General features: G+C 42.6%; 1 protein-coding gene across 1 annotated transcript in view; it reads left to right on the forward strand.

Moving 5' to 3' along the window:
- Positions 1-16030, forward strand: part of LOC119400171 (uncharacterized) — a 54639-nt gene that overhangs the window by 21913 nt on the left and 16696 nt on the right. Inside the window, exons 9-12 of the mRNA XM_037667159.2 lie at positions 2597-2729; positions 4162-4527; positions 7625-8315; positions 12717-12923. Coding sequence (XP_037523087.1) covers positions 2597-2729; positions 4162-4527; positions 7625-7788 — 663 coding nt within the window. The 3' untranslated portion in view covers positions 7789-8315; positions 12717-12923. The remainder of the gene's footprint in view (positions 1-2596; positions 2730-4161; positions 4528-7624; positions 8316-12716; positions 12924-16030) is intronic.

The raw sequence follows: 16030 nt of genomic DNA on the forward strand, positions 1-16030 counted from the left end.
GGCTTTGATTTTTTTTTTTAGAGACTTGCCAAGTCTTCTTGTTTTCTCTAAAAGTGCCACACTAAACAGAAACAAAAACATACACTCAAAAGAATATTTTTTGGTGAACATAAATAAAAAAAAGTCAGCAAAATGCAAGAGAAAGTTGGCTTTTCTGCGCGGCTTCTTGTCCCTTTTACTGTATCTTAGAGGAAAATGGCATTGTGGTGTCATAGCACTATCTGTGCATAATAAAAGAAAGCTATGCTCGGTTACAAGTCAAGAGCAGTACAGCTTTTTGCCGTCAAAGGACCCCCCTCCAGCCAATGGTGTCGCTGTGTCGTGTCGTCACGGCCGACCGCCTTCGCGCCGCAGTCACGAGAGGGATCAAAAAGCGTGTTGTTCCGCGCTTATGGACCTCAACCATAATGGCCACCACCACTGTTTGCGACAATCGATCGGCGGCATCAGAGAGATCGCACTCTCGCAAGCTGACTTTAGCGCCGATCATTCGTATCGCAATTTGAATTACACGAGAAGCCTTGATTGTGTGTTGTGTGCACTGTTTGGTAACGACGATCACCGGGTGTTTCGTCTGCTTTGTAAGCTCTGCGTAAACAGCCGTCGATGCACGTACTGGAATATTTGCGCCATTGATCAGTGCTTCAGTACCTTGTGCGATACAAAGTGGCCGTCACCATTGGCGTGCCATGGATGTAAAGAACCGCAGTCCTCATTCGAGAGCGATAAAGCAGATTCCGATTTCACTTGCCCGGGCTCCCTGGCCGAAAGGAGAGCCAGCAGTATGCAAAACCAGAATCAAGCGGTTGAGGGAAAACCGAGAAGAGCAGAAATTCACCGTCAACAATAATGCAGCAATTCACTACTCCAGCTGACCATTAAACTCTTTCACGTGTTTTATTCTAACAGGGAAATTTTTAAAAGATGAACTAAAATTTTATCTTTGCTCGAAATGAAGGCTTCCAGAGGAACTACATTACGGCGCAGATGCAGTCATAGAAGCTTGGGTCCAAGTGCTGCCTGTAGGCGCAAAGCGGTTGGCCGCGACATCAGAGTTGCAGTGACACCATTGGCTCAAGGGGGGGTCCTTTGACGGCGAAAAGCAGCACTGCTCTTGACTTGTAACAGAGTGTAGACATGATTGGCTTCACGGTATAAAACTTCCGTAAAATATATACAGTATTTAAAAATGCTGGCCATTTGATTCAAATACGGAGGAAACCTACAAAAGTGTCAGAAGACATATCGCTTTTTTTTTTTTTCAGTACGGACAGAGTGACCTTATTTGTTGGATTATTTGCAAATGTTCTAAGGTTGCCCCTCCCCCCTCCCTGTTAAAATATTTTCCAGCAAGAAACCCTAGTTACGAGGCTCCATTTTTTACTCCAGACACTGATGGAAAGCCGGTGGTTGTGTAACAGCAGCTCTCCACATCTATGGTTTCTATTTAATCATTTGTCCTGACAACCGACAGTGGTTCTTGTATTTTTTTATATCTGCTGCTCTCGCGATGAACGAGAATAGACAGTATGGGACTGTAGTCCTTACACACTGCCTGACTGGCTGCGTCTACAATTACCAGCGGAAATTTCCGTGCGGCATTCCACGGTGCCTACATGCTGTGGTGGTTTGGTGGTTATGGTGATCGACTGCTGACCCAAAGGTTGCGGCGTCATATCCTGGCCGCAGCAGCCACATTTTGATGAAGGGGAAATGCTAGAGGCCCATGTACTTAGATTTAGGTCCATGTTAAAAAACCCCAAATGGTCTAAATTTCTGGAGACCCCCCCCATATGGTGTCCCTCGTAATTATTTCAGGGTTTTGGGACCCAATACGCCAACAATTGTTATATTTGTTCTGCGGCACCTATATATAGACAAGCACACCTCGAACAGGTGGGACTGCAGCGCCTTGCTGTTGCTGAAAAGTGTCCCCATTATGGGAAATTTTCAGCTCCTTCTCATTTCAGCTCTTTGTCATTTGTCAACGTCAGCGGTCTGTTGAGATCATGGCTGCGTGCATTGTGGCTTGTGGCACATTTGTGCTGTTTCATGCCATAATTCAAGGAATTCTGATATGAAATTTGACACTTGCCCTGGTGGCATCGGGTAGATTCTCTGTGATTAAGTATGTCACATAGTTTTGCATGTCCCTAATATCATTGACTGCAATAGTGCATTAACTTGTAACTAGCATAATTCTTTGATTGTTGCAAAAATTGAAACCACCAGAGACTTGGAAGGCATCACTAGCATTTCGTCCCTCACTGATGCAACACTTTCAAAGCGCTGAACTACCGAGTGCAGTCTGAATCGCAGTTGTCAAGAGCGGTTGAATGCATGGGCGTTTATGCTCGTGCCGTGCACAGCTGCTACCTTTCGTTAACTACAAGCTTCCGTTCACGCTTGTAGTGAGCACAAAGACCTAGCATGCGGTATGATCATGTTGAATATAATTACGGCATCGGTCCCTGTGTATTTTTGCAAAAAATGGCGCTCTAGACAGGTGTAATTCAGACTGTACATAGTGAGAGCACTACATAGCGCATACGTTGGTCTATTGTTACCTTTTTGTTTAATCTTATTTCGATCACAGATTGTTTTGAAGGACTGTATGAAGCTGGAAGAAGAAACTTCTGGAGGAAATGTGAATGAGCTCCCCCTTAACGACAGAGTTGTAGTTGGCACTGAAGTGGTTCCAGCAGCTTCACCAACCCCTGCTCGTCCAGGTGCCGTCTTTTATCTTCTGTCTAATCGGTGGTTTTTGAGACTCGGGAGTGTATTGAACTTGCCTTACAATATTTCCACAAATTTAAAAATATTTCTTAAGTGCGTGAATTCACTTCTAGTAGTTCATTGCTGTAGTGTATGTGTATCATAAGCGATTTTAACTTGGGATGGCAGGCAGCATAGTCCATATCAAGCATCTTAAACTTGGACAGGAATGTGAAATGGTATCTCCCGTCATATATTATACACCAGGGGCGTAGCCAGAAATTTTTTTCGGGGGGGGTTCAACCATACTTTATGTATGTTTGTGCGTGCGTTTGTATGTGTGCGTGTATATATACGCAAGCAAAACTGAAAAATTTCGGGGGGGTTTCAACCCCCCCAACCCCCCCCCCTGGCTACGCCCCTGTATTACACTGACTTAAAGCCTCAAGCACCATCTGTTGATAAAGCCAGATTAGAGTACTGTTTCAATATGCAGTGAATAGCACCTGCAGGCATCAACAGAGAAAGTCAATTTTCAGTAAAACTATTAGTTATACAGCTTCTGTAGTGATGGGTAACAGGAATGTGCCGGTGTGTGCATTGCTGCACTATTGGCCTATTGGTTTGGATGCTTGCGTGAATATGAGGAGGCCATGGCTTTTACCCTCATGTCATGTTTGTTTTGTTTTGTTATTTTTTTGTCTTAATGCACACAAGTTTCAAAATTATTCTGTACCAAAGGCTTCCACTTACACTGCCTATTTTGTTTCTGGAAAGGCAGTATTTCCTCATTTTGTTTCTCTTTTGCTGGAACGACAACTGTAACCTGTTTACTACATACTTTTATTTTGGACTCCTATGCAAAAGCTTACTGCAAATGAGTTCGACGGAATCCCACCAGGTGGCAAAAGGGTCATGAAAGGGGTAATTGCCAACTACCCGTTTGCAGCACAAAGCCACAAGGAAATCCATACAGATTGCTCAGAAAAGAAAGCTTTCTAGTTGAAGAAAGAAACGATTTTTTTTTCAACTGTAACATTCTAAAGTTGTTGGTTATAGAAGTTTTTTTATGTGATGTAAGCATTTAGTGTTTATCGAAGGTACATTGCTGGAGTTGCGATTGAGCGGTTGTTCCAGTGCATGAATGTGAAGGTATTCTTTCCTTGCCGTTTTGTTCTTTTCATTTACACTTACTTTCGCACTATCCCAGTCAATGCCATGGCCCATAGATGCTGCATTTTCAGTCAGCGCATTTGTTGCAGTGCACTTGCTTTTGACATTTATCATAGTTTTGCTGTGGCAACACATGCTTGGCAAAAAAAAGTGCGCTGATTGAACATGCAGTATCCACAGGCCGTGGCATCGACATCCTTTCGTGCTCACGACATCAAATCAGTCACCATATCTAGCATTATAGGTTGCTTTTTTTTATTATTATTCTTGCAGGCACTTTACAGGGGCGCAGTAGTTCAACAGATTCCTCTGAAAGTGGAAAACAATATGAGAGTTTTTCGTTTGACTTTGAAAGCTTGCCAGAGTATATTCGAAAGGCGCTTAAAGCCCAAAGACCACTTCCCTCCGTAGAAAGAAGGGCTCTGGTACGATGTGTAGTTGAACAACTGACAAAAGTGTGCCCCACACCAGGACGGGATTTTATTCGAGAGGCAGCCAGGACGGTCGTACAGGCCTTTCCTGACGCCCTTGAGGACCGTGGCCTAGATGGTGAACTGCGTGGGAAAGGATACAACTCTTTTTTTCAACAACTAAACTTCCGGGCTGACAACACCGCTGGAAGGCGAACCGTCTCGCCAGGTGAGCAGAGGTGCTGGAATCCAGTTAAGTGGTCGTATGGCTGTGTTAAATGGCAGCCTATGAGGAACTCTGAGCCACCAGAGGACATTAGTGACAATTCAAATGGAAAGCATTTCTTATCGAACTTCAGCAACTTTGAGCGCATCTGTCTATCTAGCCGCCTACGGCTTTGTGATCTGGTGGCCATTTCGTTTACTGGATATGTACCAAAATTGGTATGGCATGACATGAGTGCATGACGAACATTAGTGACAGGTCATAAAACTTGCAATTGGTGATGGGCATGTCATGTATTGCATGATTTGCATGAGGTGGTCTTGGTGCCCTGCCAGCCATTTCATTAGCTTGATATATACCAAGATTCGTATGACATGACATGAGTGTACGATAAACATAAACAGCAGTTAATAACATGAAAATAGAGACATGCATGTCATTTTCGGCATGATTTACATGGCACAGTCTTGGCACAGTCACAGCCGTTTCATTTATTCTATATACTAAAATTGGTATGGTGTGACAGCATATGACAAACATATATTACAGGTCGTAACATGAAAATCATGACATGCGTGTCATGTACAGAAATTAAAGTGAAAACTCCAACCAAGTTTTATTTTAAATTACCCAATGCTTAAATTTAAATACCCTTCAAATTATGTTGCCCACAACCAGGCAGAGATCTGCCGAATGTTCACATTTGTTGTCATGGACGGTATGATTTACAGGACACTGTCTTGATGTGTTTGCAGCTGTTTCATTACCTCGATACATATAAAAATTGGTACGGCATGACATGAGTACATGACCAACATAAATGACAGGTTGTAACATGGCAATTAGGACATGCATGTTGTGTACAACACGATTTACATGCCACGGTCTTGGTGCACTTGCGGCTATTTCAATAACTGTGTATGCGAAAATCGATATGGCACATGAGTTTATGAAACGTCATGCATTGCATATACCAGAAAGTACATTTCATTAGCACGGTATATGCTAGTTTATACATGAATGTATGCATGACAAACATGCGATAGTGAACATGTCACGACATGAATGCCTTGATTTGTCTCAAAGCTAAGCAATGCTGTGTATGCAGCTCCATGCTTACTGCTGCGCATTGCATCGAATCACACAGTTCTTGGGATATGCCGGACTTCTTAAAACGCAGGGGGAAAAAATGCCTGGAAGAGATTGACATGTCACACGGTACTGACTATGCAGAAGAAACGTATCCTGAACAGAGGAGTTTCATAAACACTAATTCTCCTCCCCTACATATCCAGGGTGAAGGAGGAACGGCCAGTACTTCTTCACAGGCCATTATTCCTTACAAGATTTCCAAAAAGTTTAGACATCCCTTAAGTGTGTGAATTAATCTTTAGTACATTGCTGTAGTGTATGTGGATCATAAGTTTTTTAAAATGGGATGGCAGGCAGCATAGTCCATATTGGACATCTCAAACTTGAAGGGGATTGTGATATGTTATCTGATGTCGTATTTTACAGTGGTTTAAAACCTCAAGCACCATGTGTCTATAAAGCCAGATTAGAGTATGGTTTTAATATGCAGTGGATACCACCTGCAAGCATCAACAGTGAAAGTAAATTTTCAGTAAAACTATTAGTTGTACAGCTTTTCTAGTGATGGGCAACAGGAGTGAGGCACAGTGTGCATTGCTGCACTATTGGCCTATTGGTTTGGATGCTTGCATGAATACGAGAAGGACATGGTTTTTGCACACATCTCGTAATTCTTTTTTCTTTAATGCATACAAGTTTCAATATTGTTCTTCCGTAGCAACAGGCTTGCGCTTATAATGCCTGTTTTGTTGCTGAAAAGGCAGTATTTCGTCCATACATTTTCATTTTCCAGAAATGACAACTGTAACTGGTTTACTGCATACTGTTAGTATGGACTCCCACATACAAGCTTACTTTGTGGTTTGAGCGTTACAGATGCTACAGTGCACAAACTAAAGGAACTGGCCTGTTCAACATACTTTCAGAAATGAAATCAAGGGTTCGAGAGAAACCCGTCTGGCCAGGAAAATTCATGGCAAAAAGTGCCAAGCGCCGACCATTCCTTCAATTAAAAAGACGTTTCGGACCCATTACGGGGCCTTGTTCACAATGAAGGAAAGGTTTTAAGTGGCATTGGTTATGTAACTTTCATGACGTGACAAAAGCATTGACTGTATATCGAGGGTAGATTGCCCGAGTTTCAATTGAGCGTGTTCTGTTGTCTTACTATAAAGGCATTCCAAATTAAGCGTTGCTGTTTTCCAATTTTCTTCGCACTATGCCAGTTGATGCCATGGCTCGTGGATGCATGTGTTGCCATGTGCTTGTTTTTGACATCAGTTGTGCTGTGGTAACGAACACGTGGCAAAAAATACGCTGATTGAACATGCAGTGTTCACGGGCGATGGCATTCAGTCGGGATACTGTGAAGATAATTTCGAAAGAAAAGAAGAAAACGGCAAAGCTTACTGAGGAATGCCTGCATATTCAGGACAACGGAACACACTCAATTGAAAATCAGGCGATCTAACCTTGATATACACACAGTGGTTACGTCACAAACCTTTATCACCAATGCTTCTTATTCCTTCATTGTGGACAACGCTCCTGTAGTGTAACAAGGCGAATACATCTTTTTATTTCAGTGATTGGATGGCGCTCGTTATTTCCCATCGTACCTTCACAAAACGTAACCAGATTAATCTTGCATACAGTTGCCAAATTTTACGGATACATGTGACATTTTGAGCCGCTGTCTTTATTTAATATGCTGTATAAGATGGTGCACCAAGTGCGTATTAACATTCAGCCAAGAAAAAAAGGCAGCCTAGGGTTTGCTGTCCTCGTTTACTGCCACATGCCTTCACTCCCTAGTGTAAAGGGATTCTGAAAGGGCAGGCGTGATTGGAGCCGAAGTGGTAGGACTTTTCCTGATAAGGACTTGTGAATTTTATTTGTCCCCTGAGTAGAAGTGGCTGCCTTTACATTCTGTCACGTTTGCAACATGAAATAACTCACCATATCTAGCTTTATGCTTTATAAGCTGCTTTCTCTTTTTTTCTTCCAGGCACTTCACAAGGGCAACGTATTCAATGTATTCATCCGAAAGTGAAAGACAATATGGGAGTTTTTCGTTTGACCTTGAATACTTGTCAGATCATGTTCGAAAGGCTCTTAAAGCCAAGAGACCGCTTCCTATCAGAGAAAGAAGGGAATTGGTGCGATGTGTAGTGGAACAACTGACAACAGTGTGCTCCAGGCCTAGACGGGACTTGCTTCGAGAGGCAGCCATCACGATCGTACAGGACTTTCCCGACGCCCTTGAGGACCGCGGCCTAGACGGTGAACTGCTTGGGAGAGGATACGACTCTTTTTTTCAACAACTAGAAAGCCGTGTTGAAAACACCTGTCGGGGAAAAGTAAAAGGAATTGCCGCGCCAGATGCGCAGTGCGGCATCAGGAAGTCAGTCAAGAATTCATACGGCTGTGTTAACTGGCAGCCTGTGAGGAACTCGGAGCCACCGGAGGACATTGATGACAAGGTTCAGTTTTTAAAACGAGAGGGTAAGAAAAGCCTGGAAGAGATTGACGTGCCACTTTGTAATGACTACATGGAGGAAACGTATCCGGAACAGAGGAGTTTCATAAATACGGATCCTGCTCCCTGCATTTCCAAGTTGAAGGAAGAATGGCCAATGCTTTTTCACAGGCCGTTCTTCTATAAGCACGGGAACAAGCTGCTTGCCAAGAATATAAAGGTGCACATGGTTTCGTTACTTGTAACCTTTCTGTAAAGTCCGAAATTTGTAACCTTCACCTTCACTTGCTTGCTCGAGTCCACTGCAGAACAAAGGCCTCTTCTCACTTCTCTCCAACTTACTCTGTCATAAGTCTCGCGTTTTTGTTTTGTTGAAGGGGCCCTACAGCACTTTTTGAGCATGGTCAGAAGACAGTGTCGATCGGTAGTCGAGGGTCCTGAGAACATGCGAGCCAAATGTTATAGTGCAGCACGCGGCCTGGAATTTACAATTTATTCTCAATGTCTGCTGGAAATCGCTTCCTCTTGTCTCTACAAATGATGCGATATACCCAAATTAGTGCGCCATATACCCAGAGTCCATGGCCGTTGACTGAGTTGAGCATCGTGAGCTGCATTGTTACCATAGCACCCGCAGGATGCCACCACGTGAATGCTAGTGCTCTTGCGATCACACTGAATGTAAGCCGTGCACTCAAAGAAAAGAAAGTGATCAAGGTCATGACGCAGGGACATATCTTCTTGCCCCCTTGTCATCATCCTCCCTGCGTAGCTTCCAGTGCACTTGCTAGTACAAAAGGAGAGAGAAAGTGCTTGAAGTGTGCGACAAATCCTTCTAACTCTGCTCATACTTGACGGATTCTAAAATTTTTTGCGGCAGTCGATTTGCGAGGCAATAAGCTCTTTTGATGAAACCATTCGATGATTACGTTGAAAAGTGTAGCTGGGCCCCTTTAAGGTTCCCACAGGATGAGATCAGTTTTGTTTCTTGCTAGCTCACTTACAATTTTGCTCTCCTATTTCCTGTTGCAGTGTTACAGTGAACTCTCACTTGAACTTTAAGGCATTCAAAGAAATAGTTCATTTAACTGAAAGTTCACTAAATTGAATATTCACTAGAATATGGAACAGCCTTGGCACAGCAGATATCGAGTCAAAAGTTTTAAATGCAATTTATTTTGAAAAGATTTCTGTAATTTTCAGTTGGACTGGCACCCTTAAAGCACAAGAAGACAAAGCTCTGCAGAGAGTCTACGTTTGTGTGCTCTGCCTCTGGCGCAGCTTGTTGCCGTGACATGAAATCTTGCAACTTTCTAATATAGCCTACAGCCTCGGCTAGAGACACAAGATTTGAACCTGCCTCAGCCATTACAACTTCCTCGTCACACTCTTCTCCCGGTTCTGGACTAAAACTGGAAGCAATTTCCAAATCTGACAGTTCTGCACTGGTAGGATGCTCACTGTCACACTGCATAGTCTTCATCTTCGTTGAATTCATTTAAAAAATTAGTCCGGGTCCGCAGATCAAGTTTGTTCAACTGAAATATTCACTATTCATAAATTCGTGTAGCTGAAAGATTTTTGCATAGAATGCATTGGATAACCGCTGGGGATTTTCTAAAAGTTCGTTATTTTGAAATATTCGTTAAACCGACGTTCGCACAAGTGAGAGTTCACTGTAGTAAGCCTTAATCTGCGAGTTGTACTAACAGGTCTCCATGACTCATCCCAGTGTTGGACACCGAAGTTTCCTACCATGCGCTGTCTTTTTTTTTCTGCCAGCACCTACTTAGTTGCCAGTTGTGATGTTGGTGCTTATTTTCTCTGGAGGACCTTCATACCTCTGGCTTCCTCTCTAAACTGCAAGTCAGTGTAAAAGCTTGCACTATCTTTAGCTTTACTTCTTTTTTAAGGTCTATATCACTTGTGACCCTTCATTTTATCCCGAGGAACCCCTCTCTGCATCATCGTCAGCCTGACTGGGACCACTGCAGGGCAGAGGCGTCTGCCATGTTTCTCCAATTAATCCGGTCTTGTGCTTGCTGTGGCTGCGTTATCCTTTACGTCTTCATCTTATCTGCCCACCTAACCTTCTGCTTCCCTCCCTGCATGCATGCGTTATCTTGGAATTCAGCCTGAATACCTCCCATGTAAAAACAGCTCCTCTCCACGGCTACAGCTACACCGAGTGTGGTACAAAGCTTGTGGCCTAGGTGTCTGACCTCTAGACATACTGTTATCTGAAGAACCCCTGTAGCACAGCATGTGCCCTTTATTTAGTTTAGCAAATGTCTTGTCCAGTGTCCTAACCGCTTTCTGGCTTATGCTATTTTGTGTGATGTCAGTGCACGTTAAAAAATACAAGATGGTGAAAATTCCGGAGTCCTCCACTAAGGTGTGCTTCATAATTATTTTTTGGTTTTGCCACATAAAACCCTAGATATCACTAAAATGTCTGATAATTCATGAAGCAGGCCCGTAATTTCACATTTGATGGGGTTGGAATGTTAAATTCTGCCAGGTTTAGCTTCTATTTGAAGTTTAAAGCAATTCAAATAACTTGGTGTTTTGCAAATGCAATGAAATTTTAATACTTGAATTATATGTTTACTTGAGTGTGATCATTATCGAAGGAAAAAGTAATTGGTCTCGGAAATTTTGCATCGCCTTTAATAACGAAATGCTTCTATCTGAATGCAAGTGTTCAAAGCATAGTCCTTGCCTGGAAAGCAGGTAAAAAAAAAAACAATGAATTTCACTTTCGCGTGTGCAACATTTTATGCAGTGAATTGAAAATGGGACATATTGTTACAAAACAAAATAACCGTTAAAAGCTCCTTAAAGAGGCCCTGCAACACTTTTTCAGCATGGTCAGAAAACGCTGCCAATGGTGCGAGCCAACATGCGAGCCAAACATTGTGCAGCTCGCAGCCTGGAATTCATAATTCTCAAAGTCAGCTAGAAGCCCTCCCTCATCTCTCTACAAATGATGCCATAAGCCCATATGACTGCACCATAAACCCAAATCAATCAATCAATCAGGTTTTATTCATAACAAAATTTAGTACAGTGCGTAATATTTATACAGTTGGGACCCCAGAACTTGACGTGAGTAGTGGAAGGGGTCCCTTTGACAGATGGTGCTATTTGTATCCGTGTGGAAAGATCTTATACACAGGTGGATACAAAACAAGAAACCTTATACAATGCTTGAAAGGAAACGACAGTATGCAAAGCGTAAAAGGAAAGATGAGAAAAGGAACAAAAAAAGAAGGCTGAACGGTACACAGTACATGAAAGGAAACTAAGCTTTTGTAAATTTAGGCATTGCACAGGAAGTACTGGCGCAGTGAGTTAGAAAAATGCTGAATGGACGGTGATGAAGTTATTTCTTTAGGAAGTTCATTTCAAAGACTGGCTGCAGTATTTATAAAAGAAAATGCTCCATAATTTGTGCGTGCGCGTGAAACTTAACAACGTTAACAAAGAGGAACGTGTTGGATAGTGCGCAATGTGTTACTGAAATTGAACTGACGGACAGTGTATAATATATCTTGGAAATTTGTACGTAAGAACTGCAATGCGGAAACGAATGTGACAATGCAGCGTTAAAATATGTAATAGGGGATAAGCAAATAGTATGGACTTGGTATGTTGGGTAAAATAGATTATTTGCAAAACTGTATTTTGTGCTACCAGAATTGGCTGTAATGTTGTGGGATACGCAAGTCCGTAAAGTGAAATACAATATGACACATATGATTCAACAAAACTATGGTAAAGGATCAGAGTTTACAGCCGAAGTTTACAGCCATTGGCCGATTCGAGCATCGTGAGCTGCATAGTTACTGGGGCAGCCGCGAGATGCCATAACGTGCCCCACGCGCCCGCTCCCGATCACACATAAAGTAAGCTGCGCGTTCAAACAACAGACAGTTCATCGCCCTCCTACGTAGACAGTTGCCATCGCCCCTCCTACGTAGCTTTCAGTGCGCTCACTGGTACAAAAGGAGACAGAAAGCGGGTTGAAGCGCACAACACATGCCTGTAATTCTGCTCATACTTGACGAATTCTAAAAAAATTTGTGCAATAGTCATTGTGTGAGGCAGTAAACTCAATTAATGAGGCCATTCGATGATTACTTGGAAAAGTGTTGCAGGGCCCCTTTAAAGTAAAATATCACTGTTGGGTAAAGATCATGCTGGTCATGTACTAAGACCATCTGAACTAATGGGGTGGCTGGCAGAAGGTAGCACGAAGCCAAATTGATTAATAACTCAAAACAAAGTCAAGTGTTTAGCATTTTGCAAGCAAAAATCGAGCAATTCTTCGGAAACACAAGCAAGTAAAAATCAAGACAACCCTCTACTCATTGAGTACCTGCAAGCAGGAAATAATTTAATAAGCCAGATATAGGACTTTTTCTTATTTGTAGCTGCCACTGATATAGTATGTTCAATTTTCTATTTATTAGGTAGTTGTCTTTTCATTGCGGGTTTCCACAGATTCCCAGCTTCATAGTATCTTGCAAGCATTCTCTGTCTATATCACGCTGAAGCTAATTCAGGACACTGTGACTCGGTTGTGTACTGTCATTACTCAGTCCATGTGATGTTTCAGGCAATATTTGATAAAAAAGTGTCCACATACGCACCGCCACTCGTTCAGCACTTGGAGTCGGTCCCAAAGAAAGAGGTCATGTATACGCTGATGATCATGCAAGAGGCGACAAAAAGAGGCAACACGAAAGCAGAGGAAGAAGCTATGCTGCCCCTTCTGTGCTCATATTTCAGGGAAGATGAAAGGCATCTCTTCCGGGTCTTGGAGGTGAGTTGCAATTCACTTTGTGCTTTTAGGTGTTGTCGGGAACGTTCACAAAGCATATCACACATTTCTTTTACAATTTTTCTGGCTGTTGCTAAAAAAGAAAAGACTCGTAAACAAAGCCTCGGTAATACAGTGGTTAACACTTTCCTGTCCGCGGGAAAATAGGCCATTTGTGGGTACTCTAGTAAACAATTTTTCTACTGCCACACAAAATTATTGATACTGCAATATATGGTACTAATCTGTAGAACAAGGACTGCACTTTCTAACGGCGTTACATTTAAAGAAAACATTACTGAGAGAATTTGCAAAAAAGAAAGCTTTAATAGGAAATTTTTGCAACAAAAACGAGAGCACTCTGTAAATAAATCAATGCTGCTTTGCACCATTCAAACAAAGAAATTTCAATATGTACGTTTTGACCAAAAATGGCATATCAAATATATCCGAAACTATAAGCATTCTATCTGCAGCCGTTATTTTGATCCATAAAAGAAAACATTAGCCCAAGTGGCTATAGTGCCACCGCGCAATGCAGTTATGTGATGCAGTGAAGCGTACGTTTTCGCAGCATGTCTTGCAGGAAACATTCTTTTTCTGCTCTATTTTTGGCTCAAGGGTATACATCCGTGCATATTCATTAATTGTGCCTCATATCTCAGCGATTATTTCTTAGGCAAAGAACAGCACGAACAAATCGACGGGTCAGATGAAATGCTGTGCGGCACTGCTGAGCGCAGTGGCGAAGTGCACTGCGGTTTGCCTTCTCGCGCTAAACTCCACTCGTTGAGTAGCCGTCGGCAGGCAGTCCCACCCAAAGGTGTTGACACCCTGCAGATAACAGCTGTGATCTTAGAACACGCCGGATATCTTTAGAACGGAGCACAGCCACGACAACTCGGGTTGGAGATCGAAACGGAAGTTGTCGGCAGATACCTCTTGACGTTCTGCGGCTGTTCAACACACTTTAGCTATCTTTCAATTATCTTCTGAGTCTTCGCTGCTGCCATCATAAAAAAATATATAAATCAGACTCGTCGGATCGCCAAAATTTGCCGTTTCCGAGATACAGGTTCGCGCGATGTTGACGCCATCTTTGAAGCTACGAGCGTTCGGCCCTCTTGACTTAAAAGGCAGTTCAAAGCTCTCTTTGCAGCAGAAAAAGTAAGTGACACAGTAAAACTAGAGAAATGGTGCCTGTTTTATACGATGAATAACAGCTGTCTGTAAGTGCCTCTAACACGGCAAAATTTTCAGTTGAGAACTTCACTTTTATTCCTTAAATACCTCCATCGAGGGGTATTACATAAGGGGTGGTGTTTAATAAAACTATACAAGGGTGTTTTTAATAGATTAAAAAAACGTAGATGGTTTAGTGATGGCAGAAATGTCATGAAGAAGGCCGTTCCAGTCTTTTGCTGCTCGTATGTAAAAGGAGGCTTGGAATGTGATGGTCCGGGTACGTGATAGTGCGACTTGAAGAGGATGACCAGTGCGATGAGATAGGCTTGAAGAGGGTGTGACGTACGGTGGATGATTCAGTGAACTGAAATAAAACATATGAAAAAGAGAGAGGGCGCAACCTGTCGGCGAATGGCAAGCGTTTGCAAACCCGATTCCGCCTTCAAGAATGAGATACTGATGTCATATGAATATGCACAATGAATTAACCTGGTGGCCCGATTTTGAAGCGATTTGAAGTCATTTATGATATATGTTTGATGGGGGCTCCAGATTACAGCACATCAAGCGGGCCTCATTGAGGCCCGCTTGATGTGCTGTAAGTGGCGCTAGTCATCAGCTAAAGAAATAGCGTTGTTAGAGTGCATCAAAGAAGCGTCCTATATGTAGGACACTGGGCAAATATGGGTTAATATCATCCACGCTTGCAAAGATGAAAGCTTAATATTTTCTATGATCGTAATGATTCCGTCCGTACAAAATGTAATTGGGGACATAAACTCGGTAGTGCAAAAAGGTGAAGATAATTCGGGAATTGAACTTTCATTAGTAAAAACAGAGAAAAGGCTTCGTTTAAAATGTTTGCGCATTCACTGCTGTTGACTGCATCGCCATGCGCATTTAATACACTAATGGTGCGCATCTCCCGAGGTTTCATAATTTGCCAAAACTTACGAGGGCTGGTTGCAAGCATTTTAGGTAGCTTATCATGAAAGAACAAATGCTTGGCATTACGAATAGCCCGAAGATAGTTATCTTCAGCGGCATAATATTTTTCCCATGCAGCCAGGAGTTGAGATTGTTTGGCTGATCGAAAAAGACGTTTCTTCTTGTTGTTTAGTTTTTAAGTGTATTGGTAAACCATGGCTTATTGCGGTTTGCGGTGAACGTGATTTTCGGAATAAACTCCTCGGCAAGAGTGGCTAACTTATCTTTAAAGATGTCCCAGTTTTCATTAATAGGGCGTGTGCAGCTTACTCTCTCGAATTCAGGAAGGAAAGCGGCCAATTTGTTATTAAGTGCACTATAATTGTCTTTGTCGTAAAGATGGATTGTCTTAGTGACTAAATCTCGTCTCACAGGTCGAAACGAAAAAGTGTGGATTACCTTGTGATCACTGATGGCACATAGATATGTTATTGATGATAAGCTTTCTGTATAACTAGCTAGGATTAGATCTAAAATGCTTGAATTGCTCTCCGTAACGCACGTCGGTTGTGATACAAGAACCATCGATAGCAGGCTATCGATGGTTCTTGCAGGCTATCGATGGGTATAGGCGCGGACAGGAGAGTGTTAATAGTGCTCAGCTGCTGACTCGAAGGGCGCAGATCCAATGTTGGCTGCGGTGGTCGCATTTAAATGGAGCCAAATGTTTAGGCCTATGTACTGCGTGAGGTTAGAGGACATTAAAGAACACCGGATGGTTCAAATTTCCGGAGCCCTCCGCTACGGCGTGCCTAATGATCATACTGTGGTTTAGGCACGTAAAGCCCCAGATTTTATATAATTATAAGTGTCACGTACGTGTTCCTTGGCATAGTGCAATGCAAAAAATTTGAATTGGCCGGGAAACAAGTAGCATGTGGTTGTGACATCTTGCTTCACCCTTGTATCTGACTGCGCTGTGCGAGAAATGCTGCGAG

This window comes from Rhipicephalus sanguineus, chromosome 7, assembly GCF_013339695.2.
Source record: "Rhipicephalus sanguineus isolate Rsan-2018 chromosome 7, BIME_Rsan_1.4, whole genome shotgun sequence".
NCBI classification, from domain to species: Eukaryota; Metazoa; Arthropoda; class Arachnida; order Ixodida; family Ixodidae; genus Rhipicephalus; species Rhipicephalus sanguineus.